Source organism: Uloborus diversus, chromosome 1, assembly GCF_026930045.1.
Source record: "Uloborus diversus isolate 005 chromosome 1, Udiv.v.3.1, whole genome shotgun sequence".
Taxonomy (NCBI): domain Eukaryota; kingdom Metazoa; phylum Arthropoda; class Arachnida; order Araneae; family Uloboridae; genus Uloborus; species Uloborus diversus.
The window spans coordinates 64,750,362-64,777,124 of NC_072731.1; the positions used below are offsets into that span (position 1 = coordinate 64,750,362).

Genomic DNA, 26,763 nt, shown 5'->3' on the forward strand with positions numbered 1-26,763 from the left:
TGAAATTTTTTGAAAAATAAATGTCTTGTTTGTACTTAACTCTGGATAACAGACAAATCTTTTGTTTGCATTTTACAGAATCTTTTTGCATATTTTGTTCTCCTTATCCACAGCTTAAAAGCAAACGAAATGTATTTCACGCTTCGAAACGTAGTTTAAAAATTTAAAACTTAAATGATTCAAATTTTTCTAATCTATACATTTAATTCAAAGCTTTCTCCTGATTATTGTTCTTAGTCCCCCTCCCAGCAGCAAGAAGAATTTCATTTGTGAGTGAAACCAACCTTAAGCAAGTAACATATAAAGCTATCTATATCGAAAATAGTTACATCTCAAATACATTTACAGCACTTAATCGTCCATTATGGTTACACATGAGATACAAAGTATTTCACCTTATCCCTATTCTGTTAAAGAGAGTTTAAGCTATTACAGTGATAATTTTCCATTCATATTACCAATTTTTTGCAGTTTAAAACAGTTTAAATTTAAATTAATATTTATTTGCATTTTTTCCAAACTTAAAACTCCAACCTTCCCAAACTGTATGAAGTCCGCCGAATTATATTTCCGTGTCGTTTTGCGGGTAAAAAAGGTGCACAACCTTTAATTTTAGCACGCATTGGTAATCTTAGTAGGGTAGTTTATGTGCATGTAGTAAACGTTATAACCATCCCCTCCCTCCCCATTGGAAAACAAATTCCAGATACGCTACAAATTCCTACGCACAAATATAATTATTTTGCAATTTTTTTGCGAAATTTGTATTTTTTACTCTTTTTCTTTGTTAGCATTCAGCGATTAAACCTAGTTGAACCGAATTAGGTAAAGATCCGACGTAAATCAGAATAGTATAAAGAACATATGCATATTGGTTTTGAGGACCATCCAACGTTAAATTGTTGAAGAGTTGAAGCTTGTATATGAATAATGAATGTATTATTGATACCGAGCTGATTTTGGTATTTTCTGGGCTGGTCATGTAGGAAATACTGATCTATAACTTCGTTCTACCATTACTGCAACGGAAATACCAAAAGAAAGCATGCAAAGTAAGTAGAACTGTCAGAGACCGCAATGCATTCCTGCTCTGCAGGAAAAAAACGCTAAACAGCAGCACTTTGATTTTGTTCGGTTTTCTTGCCAAACATGCTTTACGCTTATCGCGAGTCGACATTAACGGCCAGCTTTGAGAATAACTTTAGTTTTCATTTCATTTAAAATATTTCCTGGTAGTTATAAGTTGCAAACCATTGAATCAAAGTTTCTGAATTTAACGATAGTAATTAATCTTTGAAGAAACTTCATCTAGGGCAGTTTTTTACGGGCTTTTCATTTAGACTAAATTCATAACTATACACGAATTCGTTCGTGTACAAAAGAGCAATTTTATGACACAAAATATGAATTTAGACCACCTTGGGTCTTTATAAAATTCCAAAAACCCGCCAATATAATTTCCTAATTAACAATTTACCTTTGTGCCAAATTTGGAAGAAATCTGACGAAAACTGTGGATTTATAGAAGGAACATACACACACAAACATACATCCATTTATATATATATATATATATATATATATATATATATATATATATATATATATATATATATATATATATATATATATATATATATATATATATATATATATATATATATATATATATATATATATAGATACATGTAGGGAAAGCCTTGACCACATCCCTCCCCTTTAAAAGATAAATTCCGAATGCGCTTTTATGCATTACTATGATTATTTTGCAATTTATTTGTTTTATTAGTACTTTTACTTCAGTTTTTTGACAGCCTGGAGCGACTTCTATTAAACCGAATTAGGTTATCGGTTATAGTTGAACAGAATTACTTAAAGATTCGACGTAAATCAAGGAATAGTATAAAGAAAATTTATACATTACAAATTGGTTCCATAAGGATCATAGAACATTAAATTAAATTTCTGTTGCAAGAATGAAATGGATGAGGTTTTAATAAAAGTATTCTAATGCTGAAACAGTCGAAGATTGTACGGCAATATTGAATGCAATATTATTACCTTATTCATGTTTGTACTTTCTCTGCTATTAATGGGAAAAACACTGATCAAAAATTGCACGCAACCCTTACTGTTGTGGATTTTATAATTACACAATGTTTAAAAATTATAATTTAACGGTAGCATTCAAATTAAGTAGAACCATGAGTAGCATCAATGGACCCCTTGGGCTTCGTAGGCCGCAGTTCAAGAAACGATGTACAGCATCATTTCTTATATCTACGGCTTTCTCGCCAAACATGCTTTAACGCTCATCGCTAAGCCGCATTAACGGGCATCGTTCAGGATACGTTTTGTGTTGATTGCATTTGAAATAGCTCCTGGTGGTTATATGCTGACAACCATTTTCATTTGGTTTGAACCAAGGTTCAAAAACTTAACGATTAAAGTTAATCTTTGAAGAAACTTCATCTAGGGCAGTTTTTTACGGACTTCTCAGTTAGACTAAATTCATAACTATACAAAAATTAGTTCGTGCAGAAAAGAACAATTTTATGACTCAAAATATGAAATTAGACCTCTTTGGGTCTTTTTAAAATTCCGAAAACCCGCCTATATGAATTCCTGAGCGACAATTTACCTTTGTGCCAAATTTGGAAGAAATCCGACGAAAACTGTGGATTTGTATAAGGAACATACACACATACCCACATACCCACGAACATGCATCCATTTTTATATATATATATATAGAAGATAAACATATATCAAATATTTTTCATCTTATCCCATTTTTTTCTTTAGAGATAACGAGATTGTTTTTTAGTGTACAAAACTCGTTTCGATTGTTAAGCTGATTTTATTTCAACAAAATTCTTGTCACATCATAAAAACCAGAACAAAACTTACAATACTATCTAATCAGCCAAATGACAACCCGAGCAGTTTAAGATAATGAAAAGCTCTAACTTTGCCAAAGTTTACTTTTATAAACGGGTGTGTGAATCCTAAACTATTCGTGAGGTAAGTACAAATTTCGATTTAATATATTTGATTAAAATCAAAAGCTGCTGTTATTTGTTTCTGAAATTTCAAAATCGCTGAAGATTCGGCTTAAAATCATATTCCGCAGAATAAGTTTTCCATCTAACCGTAGCTATAAAAGGGTTGGCAGTTGCTATGGGTACCAAGTCCCTCCTCTCTTTCACACAATAATGAACTCTGTAAAGTATTTTCGGGTAAAGAGAGAGGGAAAGTAAAGGTCAAAATTAGCAATCGTCACTGGCCACGTGGCGAAAAAGTAAAAAAAAAAAGTGACGACTAAAAACATTAAAATCATTCTCCATCCGGTCGCTACTTTCCCTGTTTCGCTTAAAAGGTCAGTTTACAATGATCACTATAAATAGAATAACAACATTGCATATGTATCAGGAAGAACTTCGTGAAGCCAGCATTCTACAGTATTTTCACGCCACGATAAGAAAATTCTCAAAAAATGGGAAAAACAAGTTGATCATAGCAGGTAGAATTTTGGCCCTGCTCCTTACCACGTACAAAGCGGGAGAGTACAAAGGAGGTATTCGTTATCTGCAAGTAGTAATGCAAACGGTGACTATTGAAACTCCCACTCCCGGGCCTCTCTATTTCTTTTATAAACGGGCCCTGAAACCGTTCGATTTATGTCGGTTTTCAAATAGCGACTACTTTGTAAGTAAAAATAAGATCTCTTTGTTTCAAAAAACAATGCATTTCCGACAGCCAACGAGTTCGTGTTGAACAAGAAATTGTAAATATCGATTCATTTGCTGTAAGTACCCCCCCCCCCCCCCATTTGAAATAAATATTTGTAACAGAGCGTTAACACGGAACTAGAACTTTGTGTTTCCATTTAATAAGAACACTGGTGTCAGGAATTTACTTTGCTGGAAATTAATCCTCTACTCCCCCCCCCCCCATACACGCACATACACACGCACGCAAAACTGCATTGATGTGTTGCTACTAAGTCGTTCCTCGTCAAATCAACGAAAAAATGCTCCTTCCAAATTTATGGTAAGATATTTAATAAAATTTACAGGCTATATATTGATAAAAAAAATTAAAGATTTTTTCTTACCGTTAGCTTTTTCTGTGTCGCCGCCCAAAGTGCTCAAAAAGTGGCAAGAATTGAAGTTTCTCAATTTTCTATCTCGACTAGAAATTTACTAGGAGTCATTTTAAAGGTCTCTGAATAGGCTTTCATATGATACTACACTTGACAAGGTTTTGCGACAGTAATATTTCATAGTCATGAAAAACATTATTTGACCTTGAATATTTTCACAAGTGCATTTTTCAAAAATCTCAATTTTTTTTTTTTTTTTTTTTTTTTTTTTGCTTACTAATGTAGTTTATGTGAGGTAAAATTTCAGAATGGGATTGCAATCGGATAGTACTGAAAAGTAATTATGGAAAATTTAGGGAACCGCAAAATATTGCAATTTCTCCCCCTATGCTGTTGCTAATCGAAAAACAGCAATTGAAACTCCGTCCTTTCACCACTCTTTTTCTAAGTTCGATGAAATATAAAAACATTAAAAATAAAACGGGGGCTTAGGGTCACACAAACGTAACTGTAACTGAAAGTGGGTGTAGTTACGTTTGTGTAACCCTAAGCCCCGAAAATTAGCTGAAATGTCGATATTGTCATTGATATAAAAAAAACTTAATCTAAATTAACTGATACCTCAATTTATTAATTCACTTAAAATATATTCTTTTTTTTTTTTTTTTTTTTGGAATTATCTTCCAGATGGCGAGAACGTTTTATCCTGCTCTAATTTGTGTTTCCATATTATCACTTCAGTATGCATTTGCAGTTCCTATCAAGAATTCCAAGTTAGTATACATACATAAAGTTTGACATAAGAACTAAATCAAGCATCAAATCGTACATTTATGCTTTTATGTATAGAAACTACTTTTTTTTTTTTTTTGAATGATGTGGGAAAAATTTATAAAAAATTAACTATCAGCGTTTTTGAAAGTAACGTAATTTGTAGTATTTACAGCTGTGGAAATTACTTGATTGTTGCTCTAGCGACTCATCTTAACTTGAAAAATGACAGCTGGTAGCTCGACAGCCCCCCTCCCTCCCACGCAAAAAAAATATGCATATTTTCTAAGTTGTTGTGTGCTGAGAATCAAACATTCATACCTACATATTGCATCCTAATCAGGGGTGCCCACCTAGTTGGGGTCATAGCGCAGACTGAACCATTGAAATTTTTAGGGGAGTGTTTTAAGGGATATTTTTCATTTTTGGGGGGGCTCTTGCTTCGGGGGCCTTCTCGAAATTTAGGGGGTTGTGCCTTTGCCATTGTGGGGGGGGGCACCTCTGTCCTAATCGCACATAAATACAGATATGTATGGTTGAAATGTGATTGTGTTAAAATCAAATTAAAAATGGGGAAAGGAAAAAAAGTTTCGATATTTGGTGCCCAGGTCCATGTAACCATGGGACCAGGCCTTAATCAGGCCCATACCACATTTAATAGATTGAGCAGATGATCACCAAAAACTAGATTTTTGGCACAAATAACATTAGACATTCTTCGTAGATATTGCAGACATTCTACGTAGATTATTTTATTGACATCACTTCAAGAAAAAAAAATGTTTTAGGTTCTGCAAAAAATTTCTGTAAACTCTATTTAATTTTTAATAACAGGTAAACGTCAAATATCTATTAACTTTTTGGTTTCATTTTTTGCTTAAACTTTATTGTACAAACTTGCTTGTTTGGTTTCCGCTGAAAATAAAACCAGAAAAGAGCATCAAATTCTAACATTTTACTGGTGTTTTTTTTTTTTTTTAGGAAATCGAAAAGCATGTTTCATCAAATATCTCAAAAACTAATTTTGTAGATACTACCGTCATCACGGCAGTACGAATCTTTAAATCAAATTCCTGGAATCTTTACATTTCAAGTTAAGATTTCAGTTTTATAAAACAGGATGATTTGACTAAATAAATTTCTAGATAACCTGTGAAACTCCTAAATAGATATTTTATATTCAAATTTATTTCATTTTTAAGAAAGCTATAATCAGAAAGGGAAGTGTTAAAAATTCAATCATTTCAAGTACATCTTTAATATGAATTAAATATCTTCCAGTAAAAAGTCTCTACGAGAATAGCACTCTCAGTAATTAAAATTTTCATAAGACCTGAACGTAAATCAGGTTTATTATTATTATTATTTCATTTTCGAACTCTTGTTGATTTAAATTTTCATATCTAGAATAACACCTGTGGATCTGGACTATGAATGTGTTCATAAAACTGATAATCGAAGCAACAAAGCGCCTATTGTCTTACTTCATGGTTTAGGAGCGATGAAGAGTCACTGGGATGGAACCTATGAAGTTCTAGCTTTCAGTACTGGAAGAAGGGTAGGAAAAATCAGATTCCCTAATATAGTGTTATTAATAAGCGATTTACAGGTAGGGGAATGTGGGACAAAGTAAAATGGTGAAATATTTATCCTGCTTTCAATGCCACCTATCTGATAATACTTGAACTATGTAGTAACACATGTAATTTATTCCAGTCAGAAAAAAATTACCTCAGAAGATCAAAGCATATGATATCTCAACCCATTTAAAAAATTGATTCTCAAATTGTAATATTTTGTTGTAAGTTCGAAGTTATTTTTGTTATTATTAAACGTTAAAGTTTTTGTTATTAACATTCAAAATATTAATTTAGATCTACTAATATTGAGTGCGGCGTTTATTTGTTTAATATTAAGCTTATTTATATGTATTTTAACAGCTAATTAAGAGCATGCGGGGCAAAGTGGATGGGGTAAAGGGAAATAGTTTTCATCTCGTTTACTCTTTCAATCATTTACTAAATTACTTACGTAGTCATTTATTGATTATTTTTTATTAAATTCCTTCATTCAATAATTAACTTATTTATTCCTTCATTCACTTTTTTTTATTCATTCCCTATTTTATTCACTCATTTATTTTTCCTCATATATAAATTATTTACTCATTTATTAGTAAATTGTTTCATTCATTTATTCATGCATTTATTTGATCAAAAATAAGTTTTACAATCAAATAGAAAAGATTTCATTAGAAAGAAAGATATTTCATTTTTCACTCTACCCTATGCAAAAAAAGTGAAAATTTTCCCCTTTTTTTTTGAAAGCACAACTTTTTAGGCCAAAAATTTTAAAAATAACGTTTTAAAGCAAGTTTTATATTAAAAAAAATCGATTAATATTTTTCGTTAGGTACTGTAATTTTCTAAACGAAATTTCAATTTGTTCATTTTGAAAATGCTAAGCCATCTTAACTATTTCACTTTGGCGCACATTCCCCTACATTATCTTATCCCTTAAAAAGTATAAAGCTTAAAATATATAGATATGATAAGAATAATCTTTATATGATAAAATATTCCTTGTATTCTGTAGTTTTAAGAGTTTTTTCTTGCCAATGCAGTGGTCAGAACATGCTATGAAACTTTAAAATTCTACTTTGACCAAGGTTATGTATTTCTGAAAAAATATTTTCTTATCGACACTTGCTGTACAACTCAAATTGACACAGCATAAGTTACTAATCCCTCAAGGTCATTGGTTTCTATGTAAATGTTTCATTTTCAAAGAAGTTTGCTTTCTGAGGGGGACATATATGAACAATTGAAGACATTTCTTTAAAACTACCATCAAGTATAGAAATACTTTTAGAAAAAGCTCAAAAAATTTCATGACACAAAAGAAAGGCTATTCAATCAAGAGGACTTTTTGCTCCTGAAATTGAGAGTACTTTTGTTCAAGTAAAGAAATGAGAAAAATGTTGGCATGCATCCCCCATTCCTCTACATAACTGACCAAAAACGTCAACGATATTGATTTTTATGCACTTATTCTTACACATATGCGATTTTTTTAAAGGCTATAATAGATACTGTACCTAAATACCTTTTGACGAGTTACAAAAGCGGCAAATTCCCCTCCTGTGAAATATACTAAAATAAAAATTTTAAAAAGATCAACTATCAACTATCACTATCAAAGGGCCTTCAAACTATGAAGGACTGCGTGCCAGGCGCCTTGCCTTCAGAAGACAACACAATAGATGGTGGTGCCATCTATTAACAGTTCGAGAATTTAGAACCAGGCCAGGAGCCGAATAACTTTCTGGTCTGACATCCCGAGAGGTATCGTTTCACTTGGAGGACATTGTGACCACGAGCATATTTAACGTCGCCCAGTCACCATTAATGACGAAGGTGGATCTTCGACCAGCGAGGATCGAGCCCGAGACCCTCCGGCCCCAAGTCCAATGCCTTATCGATCAGGCCACCACGGTCCTGAAAAAAATAATAAATGAATAAAATAAATAAATTAAAAACAAAAAGATAGACATATCGTCTGCTCATGGATGATATGGAATTGGCAAGCGTGCAGTTAAGCCGAGTCTGTCTGACTGAGGGGTAAAAGTAAAAATTTGATTTGATTGAATTTCGTGCTCCATTAATTTCAATGTGACTCTGCTTAATTAAGAGGCTAACATACATCTGCCGGCCTCCTTTTCTAGTGGTCAGAGAAGTCTGACTGCGATTTCAAGGTTCCGGGTTTGAATCCCGGCTTGGGCATGAATCTACTTTCTCTCTCCTGTCCTTGTCCTTTGTGTAAATGAGTTGCGCTGTGAATGGTTGCCTACCCTATAAACAGCTACTTATGACATGTATGTACTGTAGAAAAATCAGACTTCACACCAAATTACGGTACAGTAAGAAAAGTCTTAAAGCAGGAATCAAAATGGAGGGAACAAGTCCAATCATTGGCTTAGCAAACACTGATCCATAGATTACAAGTCACGTGACTCAACAACGACGAATGGTTGGCACGTTTTGCGTGAAACAAGCGAAAGAAACCCGATTTCTTCCAATGCTTTGCTTTAAAATCTATCACGTGACTTGGGGTCTTGGTTTCATAAATGAAAGTCTCCCCTCCCTCCATTTTATCTTTCCTCAATGAGAAAAGTGAAGCAGCGCACTCCAAATTGCCGGCCTAGCTGGCACTCGACAACAACAACAACGTACATCTGCGAAAGCTGACTCTCTAAAAACTAGTAGATGCTTCCATTTCCACCTGTACACCGGATATTTGCCTTTCCATCTCATCGGTGGTCAGACTGTACTCGCATGAGATTACTTACTCGTTTTAAAAAGTGTGTTGAGTATTTATTTGTGATTTAATGTCCGATGAATGTCTTTAATACTTCAGGTGTGCAGAGCAGACTTACGCAACCATGGCGACAGTCCTTGGGATGGTGAAACTAGCGTGGCCGCTATGACAGAGGACGTCATCCACTTGTTGGACACCATTGGTGAGGAAACGGCCGTCATTATAGGACATAGTCTGGGAGGGAAAATTGCAATTCATACAGCACTCAATTACGTGAGTACAATCCGTTCTTGTTGGTTGCTACTGTCGTTACTGTATTATTTTATGTTGCAATAAATTACGGTGGCGAAAAGAAAACACAAACTCTCAAATATTGAAGCTCGAGAATAGCAAGGGGATTAGTCTGTAGCTGCCAGGTAGATAAGACTGATGCCCTGCTGCGGCAGTGGGGGGGAAGTAGTTGGAAAAAACGAGGTTCTCTCTCTCTCTCTCTCTCTCTCACACACACACACACACACATTGAAATATATATATATTTTTTTTTACTTTTTAATAATGAGAAAAATAATGCTAATGTAGTGTAAATTAGTTTCAAAAACCACCTTTTCTTTCGATAAATCCCCTAAAACACCAAGGTGGAGTTTCCTCAAGTATTTCTTTTCCAACTACAGTCAAACTCGCTTATAACGAGTCCCGATTTTACAAGAACCTGGGCGGCCATTCCAAGCTCGTCAGTCAATCATATAAATATTGCTTGCTTTAAGTACTTCCACAGCCTTAACATTGTTCGAACAAAATCATCCGATTTTCTAGCTAAATCCAGGGCGGTCATTCCAAGCTCGTCAGCTCGTCAGCTTGCGAGATCGATATTCTCGCTCACGTGATCGGCTGTGATGTAGAAATGTCGCAAAGTAGTATTCCAATCTACTTGAGCATAGCTTGCGGCAAGGTTCGAGCAATTGCAGCAATTTTTTTGTGTGATTCATAAAATTTCTATCGACTTCCAGCTGAGCTTAAATTTTCTTAGAAAATTTCTTTAGCATTCCGATGTCAATCTAAATTTAGTGATGAACCAAATCCTGAAAATAAATGATGACAGTCATTAGTTTTATTTGTAGAGTAGAGAAAAATTCGAAAGTATAGAAGTTTAGGCCAAAGTTATCACTGCCGAGAATACTGTAGCTCTAACTCAAGCTCATGTAGACTTAAAGAATTTTTAAAAAGTGGCGATGATAAGGACAAATTAATGTGAAGAGTTAGAAGCTCAGCGAACCCCATCATACTCATCGGCGTTTAATGCGCTGAAAAACTTTAAACTATTTTGAAGTCAAACTATTTCGAAGTAAATGACGATGTTTTTCGGACCATGAGTATTTCTGGATAACAGTTATACAATAAGAAAAACACAGTAAGAGATTTCGAAGAAAATTAACCAACTTCTTTTGTACTGTACAGAAGGAAAAACACACAGCAAGATAAAGAAATACCGTGTTCCGTTCGCTCTCATTATATTCGAGTTCGACTGTACGGATCTGGAGTATAAATTGTACAGGGAAGGGAACATTTCTGACGGTAAAATTTATTATAATGTATATGTAATGAAAAATATCTGAGATGAACTTGCCATGATGCTATATTAGAAATGCGTTTCATACCGGTGACTTTGTTTTTCTTTCAAGGTTTTTCCTAGTAGTATACTTAATAGAATAATAGCTTCTCAAGAAGCAAAACAAACACTATTTCTCTTAATTAGTATCAACCTCATTAAAAATCTTTTACAATAAAATCGGTCAGTCCAAAAACCGGACATCTCCAGGATTTTTAACAAAGGAGATCAGTGGTGTTCAGACTCATCGATTCAATTGCTAGATCATCTACATGCTCATTTCGCATTAGCGATGTCATTTGAAGCTTTTGTATTATTTCAAAGCAATCTTTTATACCACATACTCAGTGTTTTACACAACATTTTTTTTTCTTTTTTTTTCTCAGTTATAAAAAAAAATTGAGTTAGAATGTTGTAAAATCTTTTCCATATTTCCGATAACCTCTTCAATAAACACCTTGTCACATTCATTTTTGTGCCATCATAGTAGGTGAAACTTACAACAAAATAATTGGGCCTCAACTACTTGGGCTCGAGCTCATTGTTCTTTCGTACTACTAACCTTTGCTATGCTTCGGCAAGTGTCTTTTGTCCATCGGCAGATTCCGATGTTTTACCAATGATCGATTTACAGCCCGGTAGCAATATGCAACATTTATTGTCATCATAACAATCTTGAATACCTATTTTTCTTATTTTTTTTAACTGCAGACATTCTTTTAATGTTTTTCCTGTCATTGATAGTAGTTCTTTTCTTAGAGAATATTCCTGTCTTGAAACTCAAACCTATGACAATGTACCAAGTTGAAACAAATGCGGATTTATTTATTTATTTATTTTTGAGCAATCACGATTGCTTATTGTTCTCACTTGACCGTCTTTGATGTCCGGTTCCTTTTTCAGCTTGGACCAGGGGCCTCTGCAGGCGCGGTTCTTCGGGTCCTGAGCACTGTCCCACAGATCCCGCTTCTCCTGGTCGGTGGCGTCCATGTCCTACACACACACGCTCACACACGCCTTCACACACACACATACACACATGTCTTCACACACATGCCTTCACACACATGCACGCACGCCTACGAGCGTACACACAAGTCTACGCATACACACAACTATACACACGTAACCGCCCAGGAGGAGGAGCAGGCTTAGGGTACAGGAGCCGTTTCTAGAAACAATAACTCCAATTGGTAGAGTCCTGTTGCAACTCGTGATTGCGAAACACATAATTTGAATTCAAAATTTCAGAATTCAATTTTTTTTTCTTTTTTTTTTTTGTAATTTGTGCATAAATAGAATAAACTAAATTAGTTTGGTGCAAAGGAATGTTTACAAATACAAGTACATAAGCGAAGAATGAAACAACAATTCAAACAATTACAATGCTATTTAGTTAACGTAGGTAATAAATAATATAATAACGTAGGTTAATTCCATGCTTAATAATTGCATATCACATCTTATTTGTTGAAATAATAGACTAATAATAAGAGTAGACCGAGTCATGGCAACCTTTTTGCTGCTCACAAACCAAAAAGTGTGACTGGTGTGTACCCTAGCAACGGCGGGGGTTGATCGTAGCAGACGACGTCTTCCATATCGTTTCCAAATCATGTTTCCCAAGTGCTAAGTTTAATTTCTTATTCAGAACACCCAAATGCAAGAAAAATGGTTCACTATTGGTGTGCATTTCCTTGCAAAGAAAAATATGTAAAAGGATTAGCTTTCACAAGTACGCAGCATTATTAATATTGCATTTTGTTTAATTTCTTTCTCTTTCGTCTATTTTTGTCTTTTCTCTTTCGAGACGTGTTTCGCTATGAAGTTTATAACTATTTTTATTAAATATTAAAGTTATATCAGTGAAACACATAGGAATAGATTTTATACACTGTTTTGATAGCTTCTGGAAGTATTTTTATCCTCAGAGAAGTGAAATGCACTTTGAAAAGGTTTTTAAGTATTAGAAAGTTACTCTTAATGTTGGCGACAATTTTTTCCAGCCAATTTGAAAGACTCCCCTTTTGAACTAAAAACAAGCTTGATTTTTAATTCTCTATTTTACGTACACATACTGCCTTTAAACAATTCGTATTTCTACGGTGAAATTTTAAAATTTCCGAGATTGTCAAATTTGATCCCTATTTATTTGTGGTGATATCTGTTTAATAATGTATTGACGTTATTTAGACAGTTTGAAGCACCAAACTCGTTTTGAAGAAAACAACTTATTGCTATCATATTGATTTAAGAAAGTGAAGTGGGAAAATAATTCAGTGTTTAGTTTACTATCGTGACGGATTTCTAAATTGGCTACTATCTAATATCGCTTATGATGGACAACTTCCGCAGACAGCAAATTTTTGAAATTCTAAATTCCTTCAGCATCTGTTAGAAACGTAGTACCCCCTAATTTCTTTCACTATTGCAAGAACTGCAGCATAGGCAGTATGTTTCAGCATAATATAGACGGCAATTTGTTTCAGCATAATATAGACGGCAATTTTTTTCAACATGTTTTCGGCGAATACATTTAGTCAACACATAAAATTACACTTAAAATGATCAGTTCCAAATGAAATAAAAGTTACTGAAAACTGTTATCTAAAACGAATTACTGATGTCAAAAATATTCATAACTGAAAGAGAACCAGTTCAATCTCTGCACTGGGGAAAGGAGGAAGAAAAAAACTGATGAAAATCGATTCCGTTCTAAAATAAATGTCGAGTGCCAAACTATAGATAATGCCGCCATCTAGCAACCATGCTGCCAAAGTTTTCGCCAAGCCCCCACATCAGTCACATGATACACTCCTGTTTGTGAAAATTACTGCAACGCCACGAAGGACTTACGCGAGTTAGCTGAAAATTGCAGGAAATGTAAAGTAGGGCATGATATGCAAATGATTAAAATTGCAGACCGGAGGCGCATGTGTATGCTGAGCAGCGCCCTCTGAACGGCGGATCGAACCGATTATAAATAGACGGCTGTTGCGAGCGAGGCGTGTATGATTATCGGTGGTTATATGCTAGAGTAAACGTTAACTGAATCTTTACTATGCCTCTTTGACGAAAGAAAGCGAAATTTGAGCAAATTTTGGAGTTTGAACGGGGCAGAATCGTTAGCCTTCGTGCATCTGGATTGTCTTATTGTGCAGTAGCCGCTCGTGTGCAGCGTAACAGCAGCACAATCATGACGGACGAGGGTCGGACAGCTCGGAAATCCAAGGAGTGAATCCCGAAATGTGACGTCAGCTCGCGATGAAAGACACCTGGTGCGTATGGCACTGATGGACCGCACATCTTCTTCTAGATAGTTGGCAGCACAGTGGTCAGCAGGTACAGATGTTTCATTGTGTGTTTCATCAATGCGGAGACGTCTGCTGCAGCGTGGGCTGCGCGCAAGGATTCTTTTATACAGGATTCCTCTCATGCAAAACCATCGCGCCTGTGGCTACAATAGGCCAATGTGCATAGGAGCTGGCATGCTGATTGGCAGCAGATCGTCTTTTCTGACGAATCCCGCTTCAATTTGTGGCACCATGATGGCCAAATTCGTGTCAGGAGCTATGCCGTTGAACGGCACATTTCGCAGTACATTATCGAACGCCACAGTGACGTTATGTCGCCACACCCGAAGTTATGGTCTGGGGTGCCGAAGCATATCATGGACGATAACAGTTGCTACGAATTGTGGGCAATTTAAACAGTACCCGATACATAAATGAAGTTTTACAGCCCCAAGTTATTTCTTTCCTGCAAGGATTGCCAGGGGCTGTATTCCAGCAGGATAATGCCCGTCCACATGTCGCCAGGACTGTCAAATATTAACTTGATTCGCAGCAAGTACAGCTTCTTCCTTGGCCTGCATATTCCCCGGATATGTCACCAACTGAACATGTGTGGGATTTCGTGGGGCGGCGTCTCGCTCGTGATCCTCTCCTGTTGCTTCAACAGACCAACATTGGTTGCGCATACAAACAATATGGAATACTCTTCCACATGCAGATATTCGAACTTTGTTTCACTCCATGCCGAGTCGTGTAGCAGCTCTTATCGCGGCGCGTGGTGGCCACACAAAATACTAATTTCTATCTCTTTTTATTGTTTGTTTGGTTTGAAAATGTAATTATTTATTTGTACCATTACCACTGAACTGTGTATTAAATTTCATTCAACTATGATGCTTCCTTCATGGTGTTGCAATTTTCACAAACAGGAGTGTACATCTATGAACCAATTTTCTTCATCAGCAAGAATGAGAAAGCTCGGTCTACTGTTATTATTAGTCTAGTAATAATAACAGTAGGTTATGGTTGAAACTTTCAAAACAATTAAACTAAACTAAAATACTGAAGCGAGATGTTTAATTTACATTCCCTGAAAAGAAAAAACAGCTATTAAAGTAACTTGTCATGCCTTTTACTTTTTACTGGTGAAATACTGATATGTATACAAGCCTTCAAATCAAAAATTCTAAAACTGTCCCAAGTATGGGCTCTTGACTGTGTTATATATTTTGCCGTTACACCCACACAAAAGGTATAAAACATCTGACTAAACTTGATTTCCAGTAACTTCTTTTGTGTTTTAGCCAGCAAGGGTAGACAGAATAGTAGCTGAAGACATAAGTCCAAACGTTGACCCTCAAGTGGTGGAGAGCATCATAATGCTTATAAAAACGTTGCAAAGTGTCATGGAGCAAGTCCCAGAAGGATCTGACGAAAAACAAGCAACTGAATTCATTTTTTCGCATTTTAAAGACTGGATGAATCAGGTCTGAAGAAAATATATTTATGCTAGTATCTTTTCCTATTGTATTTCGCGTACCGTCTCACGAACAAAGCCTCAATTTTATTATCAATTAAAAGAACGTCGAAAAATAGTTTTGAGCTTTCTATAAAAGGAGGTTTTTGATATCAAACTTTTTAACATCATTATACAGAGCAAAGATTTAAAGATGGGTCAAACCTAACCTGGCAGCGTCGTAATACTTTGATGAGGATATGCGTAGCCTTTCACAATGCTGCCAGGTTAAATTTGCCCCAACTATAGTTGGGATAAAACTGAACATTGGTTTAATGGAAACAAATTCTACTACCTTACTCGTGTGGTAATTTTCGAAATCAAATTGTTGGTGAGTGAAAATTATGGTATTCTGTGAGTTCCCGTATGTTTGACAGAAAGTTGTTTTTTGGTTTAAGGTTCGTACATTTTCTTCTTCAGCATTTCTACAAATGCAAAGTTATTGGTTTCAACGAGTGATTGCAATTCGGATCAAAAATGCAATACCAGTACTTTGTGTTTTTTAACGTAATGGCGGCATGCTGATATTAGAAATCCCCCCCCCCACACACACACACAAATAAAGGATACTGTCCCATTGTGATAGAAGGTTGCGGCAATATATTTCTTAGAATAAAGCATATTACGAGAAATATAAAACACATCAGACGAACTTAGAACCGCATCTACATTTATCTTTTCCGAAAAGACTCTCTTTGAAAATAATTTTCACCCTTGTGATACGCAGGGTTCGATTAAGAAATCGGGGGGTCCTGGGCCAATCACTTTTTTGTGAACCCCTTGTAGTCAAAACGTACAATTTTAGCCATTTGCTAAAATAGTTTCAGCCAATTCGGGGGCTCTAAACAGCAGGGTCCTTAGGCCACGGCCATGTTGGCCTATTCAGTAATCAGCCCTGGTGATATGAGAACAGAATGCATATTCTATAATGTTGTTTCCAGAAGGAATTGCGATGGCTCCAACTCGCCGGTATACATTCAAAATTTAGTTTCGGTAAAAAGTATTTTTTGATTTACACTTCTTTTTTTTTTTTTTTTTTAAGTGTTCTATAGTGCTTTTAATGTCATATGGATACATACGAAAATCAGATGTCTTATTCAACTTTCGTATATGAATATTATAAATAAAATGTCTTACCTTTTAAAAATGGTACTGCATATTTATTATTTTTCAGTCATGTATCAATTGGATAAATTAATCTCGATTTCAGTACATAAATATAATCAAAAGTTCTTAGACTTAAATGCACTTTATCACGGGACGCGGTAGCGTCCCGGCCGCCAAGAAAACCAAATGCCTACCGCCAAAGAAACCAAATGTCAGCAGCCAACGAAAGCAAATCCACCGCCAAGAAAGACGGAAGAAAATAAACGCGACTAAAAGTACAGTTTATACGTAACAGAACAGGTTGGGGTTTTCTGGGTTTTTCACTCCTCTGTGTCTCAGCCCCATGAAGACCCCCCCCCCCCCGGAGTCGATATTTGGTATACTCTATCTCTAGGGGCCCCTGGCGACTTACACCAAAATAAAATCCTCTGAATCATCAGGGGGAGGAGGAATTTAAGTTGGAAAATCGCTGTTCAAAAACGTTTTCGCTTTCTTCAACAGGCCTACAGCCCAGACGAAAAGAGGAATCAAGCTGAAATTTCGCACACACATTCCTTGTGTCCTACTGATGTGCCTTTTGTGCCATTTATTCCCCCTCCCCTTCCCCTCGTTTTTACCCTCCAAATTGTACCTTCCCGGGGTTCTGTCACAGCACCCAGGGGGCTATGATAATGATTTTTTGTATACATATTCTTGGGGGGGGGGCATTGCGTACATATACAAAAATTCAACCCCCAGGGACATCATGGGCCGGAGTAATTAAAGTTTGAAAATCACTAATTTCCCCTCAATCCTTACGTACTTACTTTCAGTTCATAGGGTTTGTTAAGCTCTGACTGCAGTGGGGTCGTTTCCAAAATTTTAAAAGTATTTTTTTCTGAAAGAGCATGCTTAAAAACATAGGATCTGACCATTTTTTAAATAATTTATTTAAGTTTAATATTTTTAAAAAATTAATTGAATCAGTGCGTTTTCACTGTTTACGCTTCTGTCGTGTGACATCACAAATGATGAAATGCCATTCACAGAGCAAAATATTTAATTTGCATCTTTTCTCACGTGTATTGGCAACGATATGGTTGATAGCAAGCGTAGAGCTCAATAATTAATTCGCTTCTTGATTATCATAACGTGGAAACATTTTAGAAAGATGCACTAAACTGCATCATTTTGTGACGTCATAAAGACCACGCCTTGTTTTCAAAATCGGACATTTTAAAAAATTAATTAAAAAATAACTATTGGGAAAATGAAAGTATTTTCTGAGTCCATGTTATTTTTTTTTTTTACTCAATCCATCAATTTCAGTGACTTAAAGGAGCTGAAGGTGAGAGGAGGTTCTAATGGAAGTAGGTGTGATGACAGAGGAGAAGATGGAGGATGATAGTTTGGCAGATACTTGGGTTTAGGATGAAGGCCTTCTTTTTTGTGCGGAAGAGTTAAAGGTTTTCTTGACGGGGAAATTTTTGCAACTGGGTTGTTTTTTATGAGATTTATTTGCCCTTATTATGGTGAAATATTTTTTGAAGTGTCTTGTGCGAGATCTTTGAAAAATCTTGTGTGAAGGCTTTGAAGTTTTGATCCACAAGCTTTTCATATGACGGAAGTGATGTAGTTGTTTTTTAATTGTTTTCCAAAACAACGAAAAATAAAAGTAATTATACCTAAAGTTAGTTTTAAAAAAATAATAATAATTTCAAATCATAAATTCGCAACTCCAATAAACTACAGGAGGGACTGCAGCCACAGTTTAATGGCAGATGAAAAAGGTAAAACAAACGCACGCCGTAGCGTATAAAATGCAATAAGCCTAGTAATTTTTTTTTTTTTTTTTGAATATATGATTGTTTTGTATTGTTCTTTTGAAATTATTTTTTTTTAAATCTTGTAGAGATTCTGACTCACGTAAAAAAAATGAGACATCAAAAGGCATTACTAAACGTCAGAAATTAATGCGAATCAAGTAGTTCGTAGTTCTCAAGTAGCCATTTCCACGATGTTGAATTCGATATTTATCAATTCATCATGAAACTACATTTTCATTGTTGCCATAAGACTGACAAGAATAACATTTAATACTTGGTAATTTTTTGGTGTTTTGAATTTGATAAGTGTCTTTGGCTAATTCGAGTGTGCTGATTCTGAATATGAATTTGGTTTGAGCCCATCACGTCCAGATTTTTCAAAAAATTTTAAAAAAAAACTTATAAGAGATTTTGTACCAAAACAAAAAAGTAACTTCTTGATATTTCCTAAATTACATTGAAATTATTTCTTTAAAATGCCCTACAGTCAAGAAAACCAAATGTCGGCCACCAAAAGCCAAATATCCATCACCAAAAACGACGAAAGAAAATTAACACCCGAATAAGGACAGTTTACATGACAGAACAAGTTGGGTTCTTCACCCCTCTGTATCTCAGCCCCATGAAGACTCCCAGAGTTGATTTTTGGTATACTCAATCTCTAGTGACCCCTGATGAAACCTTGATACACCAATTAAAAATATTTTAGTACAATGTTATGTTTATTTCGTTTCAGTGGCAACTCTTTTTCATTTTCGCATCTTTCAAAGTCAACTGGCGGCAGCATATTGACCGTTCCCAAGCGGTAATTCTGTAATCCACGCTATGGCTTGGTTTCTTCCATGCTCGATAGATGGCGCCACTACTTTTTCATGATTTTTTTTTTTTGCTTTCTTTTCAAAAATGTCTTGTGTCTTTTGAAGTTTTAACCATGGATAGCTTATCATCCGGCTTTAGTTATTCAAGTATTAATATTACAAACGATCAAAACGAAAATTTAACTTACAGAGTAAAAGAAATCACTGATGAAAATGCTGCAAATGTAAGTTTTAAAATTTTTTTTCTTAATTTAATTGCGGATAATCCCGAAAAAAAAAAAGATGTTATTAAAGGGACAGAACAGCCGATTTAAATTATTGGAATTTAAAAAAAAAATGTGAAAATTCATGTGCCTAAAGGTTTCACGTCGTAATTAATAATTTAATCAACGGTCTAATTGATACAACTAGATCAATTAGATAACATTATATGCAGTATTCCGTGGGGGGGGGGGGGAGTACATGTATATAGTGTGAAATGTAAGTCAGAACAGCTCTTTTACAAAAGTACTCCAATAGGCTTTCTAGTTTTTTATTTATTTATTTATTTATTTTTTTTTTTTTTTTTTTTTTTGAAAAACACAAAGGCATATATATATATATATATATATATGCCAATGATTTTTTTTTGGTGGTGGGGGGGGTGATCGCTTCCTTTTGGGGGGGGGACACATTCACCCTTAGTTTTATTTACCCATGTTTTGTAACATTTTTTAAAATTAATTATCTGTTTCGTTTGTTCTTTAAGTTTTGTTGTTTTTACCACCAGTACTTACATGTTCTTTACTAAGTTGCTATGTTGGGCCTTTTTTGGTTAAAGATTTTTTAGATTGTATTTGTGTTTTAATAAAAATTGAATTAACTTCTCTTTTGATTGACTTATACAGATTTAACTTAAATATGCTTGTTAATTTTATACACAGAACTGGTTACAGGAACACAGTGAAGATACAAAAAGTACTTGGCGTGTTGCAACAACATATCCGAAATCAGGGAGATTTAATAAATATACAAAATCAGCTATCGCTGTGTGTATGACAGATAGAATAGTTTCTGGGGATGGTCCTTCAAAGCGTACAGGATGCACTGCCAAATTGACAATCACAATACAAAGGCAAGTTACTTTCAATTAAATGTATATACAACAGAGTTTGAAATAGGGTTCAATTTCTAGAAGGGGAATGTCCCCTGTTACTTCGGATTCCAGAGGGGGGATTTTTTGAATTTCGGGGAGAATTTTTATAAGTTCTAAAAATTTGTTTACATTTTTTTTTTATAATTCATTTTTATTTCATTTTTCTATTTATTCATTTTTAAATTATAATTTTTTTTGGCGTAATATCAGTCCCATTTTCAAATAATTATTCCTTAATTTTGCAATTTTACTTTATTATTTCATATTCAGTAAAATATTTTACAACTAAGTAACATCACATACACTCAATTATTTTTTTTAAATAGAACATTTTCTGGTTCTAATTATCCGAATGGGGTTCGGTCCCGATTGTTTAGAAAAATATTTCTACTGAACAAAGACTTTTTTTCTGGCGATCAAAAAGTTAAAGTAAAAAATTGCCTGTAATTTTTCAAAACGGACTGTCGTTTCCAGCAGTTTTCGGATCGCATTTCGACCGGCTGATCGGAATTAGTTTATATTAGCGGATCAGAATCGGTTGATGTAACCAGTTCTGTGTTAACAAGCATATTTAAGTTAAATCTGTATAAGCCATTCAAAAGAGAAATTAATTCAATTTTTATTGAAACACAAATACAATCTAAAAAATCTTTAACCAAAAAAGGCCCAACATAGCAATTTAGTAAAGAACATGTAAGTACTGGTGGAAAAAACAACAAAAGTTAAAGAACAAACTAAACAGAAAATTAATTTTTAAAAATGCTACAAAACATGGGCAAATAAAACTAAGGGTGAATGTGTCCCCCCCCCCCCCCCAAAAAAAAAGGAAGCGATCACACCCCCACCACAAAAAAAAAAAAATCATTGGCATATATATATATATATATATATATATATATATATATATATATATATATATGTGTGTGTGTGTGTGTGTGTGTGTTTTGCAATAAATAAATAAATAAATAAATAAACTAGAAAGCCTATTGGAGTACTTTTGTAAAAGAGCTGTTCTGACTTACATTTCACACTATATACATGTACTCCCCCCCCCCCGAATACTGCATATAATGTTATCTAATTGATATAGTTGTATCAATTAGACCGTTGATTAAATTATTAATTACAACGTTAAGCCTTTAGGCACATGAATTTTCACATTTTTTCTTAAATTCCAATAATTTAAATCGGCTGTTCTGTCCCTTTAATAACATCTTTTTTTTTTCGGGATTATCCGCAATTAAATTAAGAAAAAAAAAATTTAAAACTTACATTTGCAGCATTTTCGTCAGTGATTTCTTTTACTCTGTAAGTTAAATTTTCGTTTTGATCGTTTGTAATATTAATATTTGAATAAATAAAGCCGGATGGTAAGCTATTCATGGTTAAAACTTCAAAAGACACAAGACATTTTTAAAAAGAAAGCAAAAAAAAAAAAAAAAAAAATCATGAAAAAGTAGTGGCGCCATCTATCGAGCATGGAAGAAACCAAGCCATAGCGTGGATTACAGAATTACCGCTTGGGATCGGTCGATATGCCTGGCGGCATTAGTAGTATCGGGTTCATACTTCGTTTCGACTCTAGTTATTGTGCTACACTCTGGCTGGGAGCATGCTGCTATCTATTTTCATTTCACTATTTTCTTTTTAAATTTCTTATCAACATTTTATCATTGTCTTAATTTTATTTTATTTTTATTCATTCAAATAGCCTAGCCCCCACGGGGGAAAAAAGTATAAAACTTAAAAAAATATGTAGGAAGCGAAAAAAAACTTAAACGTATTTAAATAAAGAAGAAATTCAGTTGAAATTTACTTTGAAGAGCCTTCGGCTAACCATTATGGTACTCCCGTTAGAGGAAGCCACATCTCTCGTACATCCACGCAACCATCTTCTGCGCCAAAATAAAGCCATGTCCCCAACCGGGGAACTTTCAACATACCACACCAGAGGATAAGGGGCAGGGCCCCAGGTGCGTCAAGCAACGAACTTATATTTCCGTGGCATTAGTAGTTGGCAGCCTCTTGGGCCCAACTCTTTACTCAATTTTCTCAAACGATATCCCATACATGGACAACACGCATCTTGCCATTTATGCAGATGACACCTGCATACTAGCCTCCGCTCAGGCACTTTATCAAGCCTTTTCAGCAATTCAAAACCACTTAACACATCTAGATATCTGGCTAAGGACTTGGAAAATCGAAGTTAATGCAAACAAAAGTATAGCTACCTGCTTTTTTACAAGAACAACTGAGCTCCCTCCTATTAAACTGCATCTTTATACCGACCCGATTGATTGGTCTCAGCGGGCGAAATATTTAGGTATAACTTTCGACCGTAATTTAACATGGCGACCTCACATTGAAGAGGTACGCAAGAAGTACCTCACTTCCAAAAAACCACTAAATTGTCTCCTGCACAAAAAAAAGCGTTTTATCAACGGATAATAAACTGCTCATTTATAAGTCCTGCCTAAGACCCATTATTACCTATGGAGCGCCCATATGGGCGACTTCTGCAATCTCTAACTTTAACAGAGTTGAGAACTTGCAGAGAGTGATGGTTCGAGCGGCGTGCGACCCTCCCTGGTACGTCCGTACGAACAAGGTGGTGGAAGAGGTTGACATTCCGACGCTCCACAACTTTTGCAAAAAGCTTGCCAAGAGATTTCACTACAACATCCCCCGTGTAGGCAATCCACTACTTAACAACCTTCCAAATTACGATCCATTGGATCCGGCAAATTCTCGCAGGCCTCGCGCTCTGCTAGCTTAGTTTTAAATTCAAAATGGGGTGAGTGAATCCCTTATAGGGTTCACTTACCTCGTTTCGACTCTAGTTATTGTGCTACACTTTGGCTGCGAGCATGCTCCTATCTATTTTCATTTCACTATTTTTTTTTTAATTTCTTATCAACATTTTATCATTGTCTTAATTTTATTATTTTTATTCATTCAAATAGCCGAAAAATCCCCCACGGGGGAAAAAAGTATAAAACTTAAAAAATATGTAGGAAGCGAAAAAAAAAAACCTTTAAACTTATTTAAAAAAAGAAGAACTTTAGTTGAAATTTCCTTTGAAGAGCCTTCGGCTAACCATTATGGTACTCCCGTTAGAGGATGCCACATCTCTCGTACATCCACGCAACCATCTTCTGCGCCAAAATAAAGCCATGCCCCCAACCGGGGAACTAGCATTAGTAGTTGTTTACGAAAAAGTTAGCGTCAGTTTGTAGCACCGAGTTGTGTTTTGTTTTCTGAGTATTTAGTGCGTTATAATGTCATCAAGAAAGTGTGAAAACAGTCCTGATACATTTTGTTACGTGTGTGGTGATTTAACGATAACGAAGCTCAACGAAACATAACCGTATTTATCAAGAAAGCTTATCACGCTTACTTCAGTGTAAAGCTTGATGATCAGGACAAACGTTAGGCTCCACACAAAGTGTGCTTGCTACGAAGAAAATTGACAAAAGATACATGCAGCTCTTTACCGTTTGGCATTTCTATGGTATACTCGTATAGAGAACCATGGAGACGACTGTTACTTTTGCTCCTGCGATGTCAAGAGCTTCATTTCGAAATACGCAATTCAGTATACTGATTTACCGTCTGCTACACGACCTGTACCCCATAGATCAAGAGAATTCCCATTCTTCCACCTTTTCCAACAATCCTCAGATGAAAGTTCAAACGACAAAACCGATGAAGAAAAAGCGAAAAAACCGATTTTATTTTCTTAAAAAACCCAACGGTTGTCTAAAGGCCATGTCACACGTAACGAAATTCGCTCAACCTACCCGTTCAACTTCAAGCTTTCATTCAACTTTCTCTTGGAGAAGTTGAACAGGGTTGCCAGGCTCTCAAACGAAGGGTTGATCCTAAACGTGGCTTCTGTAAATAAATTACAGTTTTGAAAGTTGCAATCTTTCAAAATTATAAAAAAGGGATTAATAAACGTCTTGATTTTACTAGCTCAATGCAGCGATAACAGCCCTTTTACCTAATAACTATGAGTAAAAGCAGGCCTGGATCTATAAATTTTGATCCCCCTTCCCCCGATAAGAATTGAATAAAAACATGGAAGCTTTTCTTCACTTTTAATTTTCATACAAAGGTTTTTTCTTTTTTTGACGTATTTTTCTTTTGAGGGAGTTTGAAATTCTTCACTCCTGATTTTTCTTTTTTTCATTTTACGTATAAGTTCATTACAAAATCAATGGATTATAAAAAAAAAAATACATTAAAAAACGTAAAGATGTGAAAAAAATGTAAAGATGCAGAAAGATGAATATGTTTTATTCATCTTTCTGGATCCAATAGCAAGGTTTTTTTTTTTTTTTTTTGCAAATGTAGGTAACTCTTATGTGATTATTACGTTTTTTACACTTTAATTAGTCTTGCTGCTTTTCATAATGCATTTAAAGGTGTTTTTGAATAATTTTATTTGAAACGGACATTTTCGTGGCTCATGTTAAGGTAATTCTATGTATTATTTCACATTTGCTGATTTTCCAAAATAAATTTTTTTAAATTATACTGATACTTTACAGAAATGTCCCAAATGTGTTTGCAACGTTGAAGGTTTAAGTATATTCGTTTATTTAAAAAGTTTTCCAATTTCTTGGGTCGTTGCCCCCCCCCCCCCACCTGCGGGCATGCAGATCTGAACCTGAGTAAGAGTCGATATTTATAAATAACTTGTCTATTAATGTAAAAGTTGTGATTTTTAAACCATTAAACTTGTCTACCACTTTAAAATATGTGACAAAAATTTAATAACAGCAATTATAGATCAAGTAAATAGACATTTCTGAGTTATTACTTTTAAACACTTATCTGCCCAAAAACCTGACTAAAAAAATTGTATTTACTATAAAATTACTACAACAAATGATTCACAGTTTAAAATACATTGATTTCATACACTAAAGGAAACTTTTCGACTGTTTTAGATAAAAAAATATATGTTTAGTAAAGAATAACAAACTGAATGTTGATTCAACAAGCTGCGTGTCTGTAGAATGAGAAAGATGAATAAAAGAGCTATTATTAGTATAGGATAAAAAGTTTTAGAAATAGCAGTATATTGAATAGTAACAATAATAATGACTATTTATTCCTTAAATTTTTTAAAGCTGAAAGTGCAAGGCAATGCATACATTTTTCTAGTTTAATTTGCAAACTTTAATAAAATTTGCATCTTTATTCAACATTTACATTTATTTCCACTCTAAATCTTTTCTCCTCAATGCATACAGTGTGAAAATACTAATTTCAAACCCTTTTGCACACCTTGTCCATTTCTAAGTTTGGAATGGATCAATTCAAAACTGGAGTATATCCTCTCTATTGATGCTGAACAGGGGTATATTGTTTTGTCTAAAACTTTCCCATCATACTTTTTCTGAGACATCCTGAATTTAGAGATAACCGCTACAAAAGCTATATTAGAGTTGGTATTTAAGTTTTTGACACTTATGTCTTTGGTTGTATCAAGCAACTATTAGTTCCTCTATAAACAGAGAATATTTATATTAGAGAAAAAATTAAGAACATAAAAAAAGTAAATAGCACCATTCAAAACATTTAGATATTAATATACTTAACTATTGAGTGCTGATCAACTTAGTTTCACTTTTACTCAAAAGAAAAGAGACATTTCATAAATTCTTTTCCAGAAAGACTTTTTGATTGATAAAATTAATTGTATCTAATTGTTACAAATAAATTAAGTTATTAAAAAGTTTAAAACAAAACTACGTTGAAAACAAGATGTAACAGTTTTAATACCTATAACTGTTTTTACAGTGTAACAAATGTCATGTCAAACACAGGTTTTTTTTTTTTTTTTGTCAAAAACTCAACCTCGTCTAAGTATTATTATTTTGCTATTGAATGTAGACCAAGTGTAGTTGTTAAAATAGAAATCTTTTTAGCAATGCACAAAAAGTGAAACAACAAAATTTTCTACTTTTATATATACATGCTACTGTTTTTATATGAAACCTCTGTACATGACCCATTCTATTTTATCTTTCCAACACATGCACATGAAATTTATTACTTTAAAAAAATCAAAACTTAAATTTTTAAATAGTGAAGAGTATAAAGTACTTATTGCATAGTTTATAAGTTATATAGAACGTAAGAATACTAACTTTTCTACTGATTTAGGCAGGTTTGTACTACTTTTCATAGTTTGAAACATTGGACTTAAAATGGTTCTATTGATTAAATTGAGTCATGCAGGTACATTCAATTAAGTAAGAAATTGTGAGTTGTTT

At 34.5% G+C, this 26,763-nt stretch overlaps 1 protein-coding gene across 1 annotated transcript in view; it reads left to right on the forward strand.

The window, feature by feature from the left end:
• Positions 1-2,911: 2,911 nt before the first annotated feature.
• LOC129234622 (protein ABHD11-like) overlaps positions 2,912-26,763 on the forward strand; it is a 33,154-nt gene continuing 9,302 nt past the window's right edge. The window contains exons 1-5 of the mRNA XM_054868655.1: positions 2,912-3,024; positions 4,793-4,878; positions 6,284-6,434; positions 9,293-9,466; positions 15,397-15,579. Of these exons, the coding sequence (XP_054724630.1) occupies positions 4,793-4,878; positions 6,284-6,434; positions 9,293-9,466; positions 15,397-15,579 (594 nt within the window). The 5' untranslated portion in view covers positions 2,912-3,024. The remainder of the gene's footprint in view (positions 3,025-4,792; positions 4,879-6,283; positions 6,435-9,292; positions 9,467-15,396; positions 15,580-26,763) is intronic.